General features: G+C 34.8%; 1 protein-coding gene across 1 annotated transcript in view; it reads left to right on the top strand.

The window, feature by feature from the left end:
- LOC105993437 (dystrophin-like) overlaps positions 1 to 12,203 on the top strand; it is a gene marked incomplete at its 3' end in the record, with an annotated part of 1,816,642 nt that overhangs the window by 605,181 nt on the left and 1,199,258 nt on the right. Inside the window, 1 exon segment of the mRNA XM_013026710.1 lies at positions 3,792 to 3,942. Coding sequence (XP_012882164.1) covers positions 3,792 to 3,942 — 151 coding nt within the window.

The raw sequence follows: 12,203 nt of genomic DNA, 5'->3' as shown, positions 1-12,203 counted from the left end.
TGGAAAAATATAAAAGATACTGAATGTTATGTTAAAAGTACATGTGTTTGGGGCTGGGAATGTGGCTCAAGTGGTAGAGTGCAAGCCTTGAGCTGAAGCACTGAGGGACAGCACCCAGGCTCCAGAGTTCAATCCCCATGACTAAGAAAAAATAATAATAATTGTCTCTGTAGTCCAAAGGAAAAGATTGTAAGGTTAAATTATTTATTTTAACAGATTCCAACAATGTGAACATCATCTTTTCTTGTAGAGTTTTCTTCTAGAGTTTTCTAGAGTCTTCTAGAGTTTTCCTATTCACAAGTCCATTTTCCTCTTAGAAAAATCATTCTTGTAGCCTTTGCCTTTTGGACCCTTCGAAATGTATCTAAATGTAGTTACGCTGACTTCTCTTGTCATATTATAGCTGAATAGTCTCTAACCTATGTGAACCTGAGGGAGTATAAATTTTGATTTTATTCCTTATAAATAGGAGTCTCCAGCTAGGTACTGGTGGCTCATGCATGTAATCCTAACTACTCAGGAGGCTGAGATCTGAAGATGGTGGTTTGAAGCCAGCCCAGGCAGGAAACTCCAGGAGACAGCACCTAGACCCAGACTTCATGCACCAGATCAGGGAAAAAAAAATATGTGTGTGTATGTTTCTTACATCAATATGGGATTCAGTGAATACTTGCTTAATGGACTGTTCATAGTTTAAATATATATTTTATGTAATTATATATATAATTTCAAAGTAATATGTTTATATATAATTATAACATATAATATATATTTATATATAAACATATTACTTTGAAATTGAATTCATTAATACTAACAAGTATGTGTTAGATTTCAAAGTTCCTCAACTGAAAATAATGTGGGATTTTAAAAAATTCTGTATTTGAAATGTGAGATTTTTTTATGTTAACACTAAAGAGCCTAGCAGGAAAAACAACAGAAACAAGAAATATGACTTCAACCAAATTTCATGAAATTGTGTTATCTGTTCAGTTCTCAACACATAGAAGAGCACAATAAATTGAGAGATTTATATAACTTTCTGTGCTGGAATGGTGTTCATTGTCTAAGAGTTAAACAGCAACGTTCAGATTTTCCTTTTAGTTAATGGATACTTCATCTCTGTTACCCATAAAAAGAAAATGTCTACTTTTAGTCTGATAAATGAAAGTTCATTCTCATAGAATTTAGAATTCAGCTTGACTCTAGGTAAATTTGCCTAGAAAATGTTAAAGGCCAATAAATGGTGTAATCTAAATCTTTTTATTACTCAGAGATGTGTGTGTCATGTATGTTTAAATTGTTGATTAATGGGCATTTCTGATAAAGATCCCATTAAGTGTGAGTAATAAATTCTGATTCAAATTTATCTGCCTTATAGAATCAGTACTCAGTATACTGTGGCCAAAATTCTTTAAACATGACTTTCACAAGGAATGTTTGCCTTAAAATAGGTATTAGGACTTCTAACTTCAATCTCAAGTTTTTGTAGGTAAAATTGTGTAACTCTGTTCCATACACCATAAAGCTAATGGTTGTTAGGAGGAAAAGAATCCACCACTCAGAGACAGCCTCATGTATAAAGATGGATTTATTGGGGACACAGCACAGACTCGGGAGCTGAAACTGAGCCCCCGAATGGTCCACAAGCTGAGGTTTTTAAAGACAGAATCCATGAGGTCAAATCTGGCCACAAGCAGGTGGCCAATGGGTTTGCAACACACACAAAAGATTGCATAATCATGTCAGGCCACACGCAGGTACCCAATGGAGTTACAGTCGGCCTGATAGTAGCTGCTTAAATTAACCTGCCATTTTGGTCTGAATTGGCACTTGAATTTGGCAGGCAAAGGCGGGGCTTACATTTTGGCGGGCAAAAGGCGGGGCTTTAAGTTTGCCCATGTGCAAACCCCAGAAACAAATAAGGCTGCAGGGTAACTCAGATATTACAATAGTCAAAAATATTTTTTCATGTCCATAATACTGCAAATGTAATTTAGGAAGTTTAAGATCTGATTTATAGATCTTATGGCTAGATGGTAAACCATGGTCATTAGAATTTAAATCCACCATTATTTCATGTATCTTGATTGTTTGTGATTTTTGTTTTTGGGGTTTTTAATGTTTGTTGAAGGGTTGATACTGGGGCTTGAACTGAAGTAATCACATTTGCTTGATAAGTCCCTTACCACAAGAGCCATGCCTCTAGCCCTTGGTAGATAGGAATAAACAACCATGTTTTTTCTCTATTTCTGCATAATAATTGATCTCAAAGTCAGCTTAAAATAATACCTTCTTCATCATGGTCCTGTAGATCTCTAATACAGGTAGTGCTGAAGGCAGGGTTATCATTTTGTTTCCAGTGCGATAACAGGAGTTATTTTTTGAACTGTTTTTAGCTGGATGTTCAGAATGAAATAGCATTTCATCCTCTAAGGTGTTTCTCTATATGGTCTTCAATCATTTGTTAGTTTAGCCTGGCCTCCAGTAATACTTGAATTCTGGGCTCCAAAAGAGAAAAAACAAATGCTGTCAGTTTTCTTAGAGCTTAAATTTTTAACCAGTCTATAATTTTTAAAAATTGTCAATTCTGCCACACTATATTTGTCAAATTAAGTCAGAAGGTCAGACTGTATACATGAGGGTGAGAAATAGACCCCCAAGCCGGGTGCTGGTGGCTCACACCTGTAATCCTAGCTACTCAGGAGGCCGAGATCTGAGGATCGCGGTTCAAAGCCAGCCCGTGCAGCAGAGACCGTGAGACTCCTATCTCCAATAAACCAGCAGAAAACCAGAAGTGGTGCTGTAGCTCAAGTGGTAGAGCGCTCACCATGAGCTGAAGGGCTGAGGGACAGCACCCAGGCCCAGAGTTCAGGCCCCACGACCAACCAAAAAAAGAAATAGACCCTACTTTTGATGGGAAGCATAGCAACTTGTGGCAGAGTTGGGAGAAGTTTGACCACTTGGTACTAAGTTACAGTCAGAAGAATAAGAAGTTTTAGTGTGCTATTTCAGACTGGGGTATTTGTACATAGGAATTATGTACTATATATACATTTGCAAAAATGTTACAAGGATTTTGAAAGATTTTGCAATTTAGAAATTATACTCTTGGGGCTGGGAAGGTGGCTCAGTGGTAGAGTGCTTGCCTTACATTCATGAGGCCCTGGGTTCTATTCCTCATCACCACATAAGCAAAAAGAAAAAAGCCGGAAGTGGCGCTGTGGCTCAAGTGGTAGAGCGCTACCCTTGAGCTGAAGAGCTGAGGGACAGCCCCACGACTGGACCCCCCAAAAAAGTGAAATTATACTCCTTTAAGGAGATAAATATGTTAGCATAATGTAAGCATTCTGCAATATACACATGTATTGAAACATTCAGTTATCTCATAGGTATGTATATTTATATTTATATTTAATAATTTAAACAAATTTTATTTAAATCAAAAAGTAAAGAGAATTTGTGGCTGTTTTCCATACAAAAAATATAAATAAATTAAAATTGACACAATCTACATTAATTTAGTTATCAGAAACAGTTTTCATTTTAGTTAGCATGTCCATCTTTAGTTAGCTCTGTAAAATGTTTTGGAAATCAGGATGTGTAATCTATAAATCTAAGAAATTATAGCTCAGAGTTGATTGTACATTTTATTTGTTATTTTCAATGTGAAATTGATGCCTATATTTTTAAATAGGCCATAAAACGTAAAAGACTATTCTTTTACCTATTTGTATATGTAGTAATAAATTGTTTAGTGGAAGTAATAACAGACTTCTTTCAAATTTTAGTTTGCATAAAGTTCTAATGGATCTCCAGAATCAAAAATTGAAAGAATTAAATGATTGGCTAACAAAAACTGAAGAAAGAACAAAGAAAATGGAGGAAGAGCCTCTTGGACCTGACCTTGAAGACTTAAAACGACAAGTACAACAACATAAGGTTAGGATATATTAATGCTGCATGTCTTCTATGGTCAAACAATCTGTAAATGTTTGTGTGTATTTATGTTGGTAGACATATGTCATAGTTTATGGATAAGAAAACTTCTAATCAACAATAACCAAAACATAATATTATCTATTGACATTGCAATCTCTGTTGCTATGGTTTGAATACTGCTTCTTAGAATTAACAAATGGGAAGCCTGGCAACTGTGGCTCACGCCTATAATCCTAGCTACTCAGGAGACTGAGATCTGAGGGTTCAAAGCCAGCCCAGGTAAGAAATCCACGAGACTCTTATGTCCAACTAATGACAAAAAAGCAAGAAGTGGAGCTGTAGCTGAAGTGGTAGAGTGCTAGCCTTGAGCAACAAAAACTCTGGGACAATGCCCAGGCTGAGTTCAAGCCCAAGGACTGACATATGCATAAACCCCAAGTAGAAGAGCGATGAATGACAATGTTATCAGACACTTTGTATTCATATACTGTTTTGTAGAATGGGAACTTCTTTGTACAAATACATAAAGATAATTTTAAAAAATTTAACAAAAACCCAAGTGGAACTATTAGGAGATGTTAGGCCATGAAGGCTCTATTTAGCAAGTGATTAAAGCAGTTTTAAATAGAAAATAGCGTTCTGGAGGATTTGTTTTCCTTTCTCATCCATCAAAAATACAGCAAGAAGAGCTTCAGTAGATGAATCTTGATCTTGGATTTCCCAACCTCTAGAACTATGAGAAAATTAATTTCTGTTCTTTATAACTTATATAATCTCAGGTATTTTTGTAATGAAGCATTGAACAGACTAAAGCTTTTTTCCAAACAGTCTAGCAAGGTTATCTGTTTATTGAATATATCAAACTTATTCTTGGGGAGAACAATGCAATGTGTGAGATTTGCTGAAGTTTTGGTTATGTGGGAGAGAGCTTCTTTTTAATTACCTGCAATACATATTACATTATTACAATTTAAGATTTATTTTACATAGTATTTTACATACTTAAAACAGATCAAGTTTGACAAAAATGAGGATCTGTAATATTATTTACCTATGAAATATAAAATATCTTAAACAAAGTTTACACCTGGTTTCCATAAATACCCTTTTATTTCTAAGCTTGAGATTTCCATAAGAATATTTCTAATTCAGAATTATATATATTCTGCTCATTCTATAAAATATCAAAGTATGAGCTGGGAAGGTGGCTCAGTGGTAGAGTGCTTGTCTTGCATGCATGAGGCTCTAAGTTTGATTCCTCAGCACCACATATACAGAAAAAGTCAGAAGTGGTGCTGTGGCTCAATTGGTAGAGCACTTGAGCTAAAGAGCTGAGGGACAGCACCCAGGCCGAGAGTTCAGGCCCCATGACCAATATGTGTGTGTGTGTGTGTGTGTGTGTGTGTGTGTGTGTGTGTGTGTGTGTGTATATGTATGTATCAAAGTGTCTCTCAGTTTTATAATTGCAATAGAGCCTTACACAGTCCATAAGTGGGATGAAGCTTGGTGATTGGCCAGGGATTTGAGTTACCATATTTAGTAAATAAAATTACAAGAGAGCTAGTTAAATTTGCATTTCAGATTAACAACCAATATTCTTAGTATGTCCCATGAAATTCATAAAACATGAATTTATGTTTTATTGGACACTCTTTATTTTATCTGGCAATGTTAAGATTAGCATTTCTTGGATGTTTGGATTTGAAAGGAAATGTTTGCGCCTTCTACTCTTTCTAAATCTGCATTATGCCTGAGTTCATTTTCTCTTATTATACCTATTTGTCAGATCTAGTTTCAGAATACTTCCATCCAGATAAAAGATACCTTTTGCCCATCACTGATGGCTCACGCCTGTAATCCTAGCTACTCAGGAGGATGTGATCTGAGGATCGTGGTTCAAAGCCAACCCAGGCAGGAAAGTCCCTGAGACTCTTCAATTAACCACCAGAAAACCAGAAGTGGTGCTGTGGCTCAAGCGGTAGAGCACTCGCCTTCAGCTTAAGAGCGCAGGGAAAGCACCCAAGCCCAGAGTTCAAGTCCCATGACGGACTTTATATTTCCTTATTTAATATGCTTCACATTTGACCAGTCTTTGCTATATCGGCCCTAAAAAGAATCAATTGGTCATAGTAGATTCAGATCAAGCATTTAAAGAAGAATAGTAATGACTATCCCCACCTACTATACCATCAGGGAAAGCAAATGAGGTAGTATAATCATTGTATGATATTTTGACTTAGGTTAACTTGTCACAAAGACTTTCATTGAAAATGGAATAAAGAAATTATACCAAATATTCTCCAATCTTACCACTTTCCTTGTGTGGAGCATGCATTCATATCATCAATGCTTTGCTTGCCCCTTTCCTGTCTGCCTATGTTGAAAGCACAGAATTTTTTATTTAACAATGACTTCATTCTGCCTGAGATTATTAGTTGGTCTCAAGAGTAAAGCGGCCACTTGGAGGGTGGATAGCAAGTGGAAGTAGTACTGCGAGGGTTGCTCTTAACCAGTGGGGTATGGGAATTGAAAAATGAATCACACAGAATTATTGTCCCACTAAGTACCAGTGGTTCGTGCCTGTTATCCTAGCTACTCAGGAGGCTGAAAATGGAGTATTGAAATTTGAAGCTAGCCCAGACAGAAACATCTGAGATTCCCTCTACATTTAACCGGCAAAATGCCTGACTACAGGCATGACTCAAATATCAGAGTCCTAAGTATAAGAAAGCAGACAAAAGTGTGAAGCTCTCAGTTCAACCTCTGGTATTAGTATGTACACAAAAACACAATACTTCTCCTAGAATGGGAGATTTTCAACAAATATTCCTCACAGTATCTCAGAGATTTCTCAGCAAAACTGGGCTTCAAATATTCCTCATGGTATTTTTTCACATTATCAAACTTTCATAATACATCATGAGATCACCAGCCAAATAAATTGCTTCCTCCTGTATCTTTCACACAAGATCTGTTTCCAGAGAAAGCTAACATATACAACCTTCTTGCTCTGGAAGACAGAGTTCTAGTCATAGCACTAGTGAAATGTGTAGTTCCTCAGAAACCACTAAAGCTATCAGGCTTTCTATAACTTCACTTGGGAAATAACTGTATTTGTTCACTTCGTTTCTGACACTCCTTTAAGTCTGGGTTTTACTATATTCAGCAATTGTAGAGAAGTACCAAGCAAGAAGGGCTCCAAAAGAAATGGAAGTGGAATGTTAGGACAGCTATATGTATGGATAACTATGAGAACAGCCTTTAGCTTGGCACTGTAAACATTAGGCAGGCTATCCAGAATCTTATTATTCTACCAATTACCTGAAATACTTTGCACTTTCATCTGGAAGATATAAAATGAATGGAAAGGAAAATATTTGGCTAATATTGTCATAAAATTTGAATAGATTGTCCATTATAGGAAAATATGCCATTTCTGATGAGTATGAAATTGCTTTGGAGAAAAATTTGAAACAAAAAATCAAAGGATTATATGCATGTTGATTATGTAACATTTCACATTCAGTATTTATTCAAGTGAAGCACATAAGATCAGAAAGAATTGGTGTCCTCTCTCAGAGAGAGGCCAACCCCTCTTTAACTGCTCAAATAAGGTTTGGAATGAGTTAGTGCATAGACAATTAAGAAAAGGAAAACACGTGGTCAATACAATGCTGACATTTTTTTCTTTTTTTAAATAAGTTTTTCATTGTGAAAATATTGTACAGTGGGCTTACAGTTACATAAGCAAGGTAATGAGTACATTTCTTATCAAGCATTGTTGCCTCCTCCTTTGTTTTTCCCCTACCATCCCTTCCCTCCCACCTCCTCAACTGTACTCCCCCCCCCGTTCAATAATTACACACTGTAATTATCACACCTAACCATAAATACATATAACTATATATCAACTAATAATATATGGAATTTCTTTAAATAAAAAACATGTATATGTTTTAAAATATATAATTATTTGTTAGAAAACCCATGTTTCATAAAATGAGATGACTAATATTCTTTAGGTTACTGATATCAACCTAAAGCATAACTTAGTAACTGGTTACTTCGAAGTCCTTTTCCTTAAGAATCAAGAGAAATTGTTCCTTCTCAGACCAAAATATATTAGTAATTTTGTACTATCCAAGAAAGTAATTTTCCCCTGTTGTGTCTGCATACTTTCTATCAAGTAGATTTTTGTCATTTAGCTTCGGTTTTATAAACCCTAAATCCTAGAGTTACACACATTTTATTTTATTTCATATCATTTCATTTTATCTTATTTCAGAGCTGTGAATTATACCTATGACCTGATGAATGCTAAGCAAATGATCTACAGCTGAGCTATGACCCCCTAGTTCTACAAATTTCCCTTTTTTTCCTTAATGACTGTTACAGATGGAAAATTAAAGAAAATATAGAGGTTTTGTTAGGGTTTGATTTAAATTCTGGTCAGATCAGAGAACACATGCTCCCTTACTTAATTGAAGAAAAAGATAAGAAGTGTTTGCAAATCTTGTAAGTACACCATTAATATTACAGTTATGCTTCTGTATACAAAGGAGAATTTGCTGTCTTCATTTTGACAGCATTTTGAGGTTAGAAATTCAGCAACTGTGATATGCTGTGAAGATAAGTTACTTTTAGTGAATCTTCCAATTAGGTAAGGTAAGGTAATTGATTGATTTCAGACAAAATTGTTCACCCGAACTAAAAAGTTGAACTGGCTGCTACATTTGGGAGAAATCCCTGTCTTCATAGTTAGCTTTGGAGAAAGAATTTAGAGGTTTGCTTTCATTATGAGGTACTGAGGAATGATTCTGTGGAGTGAACACATTCAACATCTCATTTTTTTTCAGTGAGGAAACACATCAGAAGTAATTCTGGCTGGATATTTCTCTCTTGATATACAGACTGCTAGTAATGCTGATAAGAGGGTTTTTTTTAACAAAAAATAATATCAATATTATCAAAGAGTGAAAGCTTGATATGGACTTGAGCCTTCATTGATAGAAAAGAAGTGCAGCATTTTGGAGGAAATTTTCTTCAAAAAGAAAATGTTTGTGGAATCTGTGTCTCACAATAGTCAGGCCCTGATGGAGTCGAAAGCTTGGTTTACTCCCCTGATTTCCAATTCCTTTGAGAGCTTTGAGCTTTGATTTACTATGCTGATGATACCATACAATCATTATCCTGTAAGTTATTAGAATGTGCACATATTAACATACAGGTATGGATTATTTTCTGATGTCAGTGAATATTCTATGTTAAGTGATGATTAGCAAAAATCAAATAAGCTCAATCACTTGTCCGTTCTTTGAAGCTTAGTTATTCTTAAACATTGGAGTTGCAAAGATTGTAAAATATCCTCATCTGGTGACCTTTAAAATGATCTAGATGTTCATGGAACAGGAAAGTTTTATGAGTAATCCTTACAAAGGATTTGACATTTCATTTCATTCATTGCATTCTACTCCACATATGCATTTAAGCACATGTGTATTGTGGAGAATACACTGACCAACTATATACAAAATCATCCTGAAGATGCCCACATTCTTGTAAACCAGATAAAGACAAAGAAAACAAGTAGCCATTACAAAAGTTAGAATATGATAAATAGCATGGGAGTTTGAAATGGTGAACTACTGTAGCACAGGAAATGAAATGAGCAAATCAGATCTATGCCATTTGATTGGATCATGGGCTAAAATTATACTACATTAGTACTATGCTTAATGCTAGAAGATTAAAGCCTGCTTGTAGAAAATATTAGACACAAGACTTAGACATTTGCAGTTCTTTGGGTAACTGAGGACTATCATTGTTCTGAAATGAAAGAGAACAGACATTTAAGAAAATTTAATTTTTAGGAAGACATGTCTTATAGGATAAATGAAAACACACAGAGGCAGGAGGCTAGAAGACATGTGAGGGTTGTAATTCAGTATTTATATTCAGCCTAAATAAAGCCTGTGTCAATGAAAATTGTGAACAGGTGTAGGAAGCATTTTGAAGATCAACAGCTAAGCCAATAGGCCTAGATTCAGAGAATAGGCAAAGAGCTTGAAATAATAGGCTCGGAGTCTGAGCAATTGGAATCACAGAGTTGGAATTAAGAAAATAGGCAATATAAAAGAGAAATGCAATAGTTAGGAGGAGGATGAGTGGTTCACATAAGCCCAAGAATGCCTTATAATCAAATAGTGCTTTTTGTGCTTAGCAAGCTGTCTCCCAACTTCAGTATGATTAAAATTACATGCTCTTACTTTCTGCTGTGAAGTTCCACTTTATTTCCTATCTTTTGCCCCATAAGTGTTTACTGAAAGTTTTATGGTTATGAAGGCAAAGATAAACAATATATTTAGGGGAAAATACCATACTACGATTAAACAGCCAGACTTAATGTGTGTTTCTATAATACCTAGCAGAGAAACTTGCAAAGAATGGCTCCGTATATGATTTTTAGAATAGATACTCAAATAAATTTTGGGTCAGTCAAAGGCTTGAACTTGAGTGCTGTCCCTGAGTTGTGCTCAAGGCTAGTGTTCTCCCCCTTTGAGCCACAGCCCCACTTCTGATTTGGGGGTTGTTAATTGGAGATGAGTTTCGTGGACTTTTCTGGTGCGGTGACTTCAAACTAGAATCCTCAGATCTCAGCCTCTTGGATTGCTAGGATTACAAGCATGAGCCACCTGCACCTGGCTTGAATAATCCTTATTAGTTCTGTTACTCTCACTACTATTTCCTATTATTATTACTACATTTCTGACAGAAACATGAAAACTTAACAACTTTAATAAACAATAAGTGGTGTGCAGGGCCAAGTAGACAATTCATAAAGCTAGTAAAGTGACATATCTGTAAAAGAGCTTGCATGAAGCTATTGTCTCTGATATTCTCCATCTTTGATCTTTTCATCTTTCCTTCCACCTTGTTTAAATCCCTTATTAAAATACCTTAATAGTTGTAAACTAATGACTATGAATGAAATTGATTTGTGTGGTAGTAATATTTTGACATAAATAAATGGAACTTTACAGTCTTCATAAATACTATGCACATGGTACTCAGTTATATTTAATCTAGTTGAGAAAACATTCATTAGCAGTCTCTTAACAAGCAACAGATTTCAAGGATGACTTTGCACCTTATATAATGTCTTTGATCATGAAAATCATCATACTAAAATCCATAAATATTTCTCTCATTTTCTTCTTTTTAGAAAGGAAGTATTTCTAGCATACATATTACTGTTAATTAGAATTTACTGTGTATTGATTGGATAACATTGCTCAGAACATCAAAGCTTTGTTTACAGTTAAACTTATACTTGTCCAAGGAACTGTCATTTTAGAAACATTAATTTTATTTTTATATTTAATTGTTTTTATAGTGCTTCTCTGTTAGACTTTTCTAACTTGTGGGTTGTTTTCAATAAGGAAAATAAAGGACCCTATATATTTTTCAATTACTGAGTCTCATAACTCTATTTTTCTGGATCAGTACCAACTAATTTTAATTAAGTTGAATAGGTAATATAACAGCAGCAATGTAAGGATACAAAATATTTTAGATTAGATTTTAGGGATAATGATTTTATAAAAAAGCTGAAACATCTGACAACATGGATTTAAGGCAATTATTTTCCTTGAAAACATAAATATAAAAAGTTTGATTACATATAATCATTCCATGTTAAAATTAGAGTTAAATTTGACACTACATCTCTGTCTATAGAATGTAAAATTAACTACAGAATAATAGCTATTTAAGCAAACACTTCTATTGTGAACAGGATGGTTTCTAGTCGATCAATTAGTAATTCTGTTATTCAGTGGAACTAATGATAATGGCATTTGCTATTCTGTTAACCAAAGATCTAGATCTTATAAGAATGATAACACCCTTGAATTTGAATAGTTTTGTCACATTAAGATTATTTGGTAATTAAAAACATGTAATAAGATTACTTGAGGGAATAATGAATAAATATTTATATTCTGAAGGGCTATTTCCATGGTCTTGGGGTTAAGAATGCGATATACACAAAACAATAAATATTTCTTTACCACCTTCAAACTCTACCAAAGACTTTGCTCACTACTTCTAATATCATACTTAATTCCAGGAATAAACTTGTCCTGAAGGGAGAGGAGTTGCCCAAGATAAGTTCAGTGTCATATAGTAGATTCCAATTTTATTTTTGTGAGGTGATATCAAAGTTCTCCTGGCTAGTCTTAAACTCATTAGCTCAAGTGATT

This window comes from Dipodomys ordii, unplaced genomic scaffold, assembly GCF_000151885.1.
Source record: "Dipodomys ordii isolate 6190 unplaced genomic scaffold, Dord_2.0 Scaffold96, whole genome shotgun sequence".
Taxonomy (NCBI): domain Eukaryota; kingdom Metazoa; phylum Chordata; class Mammalia; order Rodentia; family Heteromyidae; genus Dipodomys; species Dipodomys ordii.
This window is presented reverse-complemented; position numbering and strand designations above follow the sequence as displayed.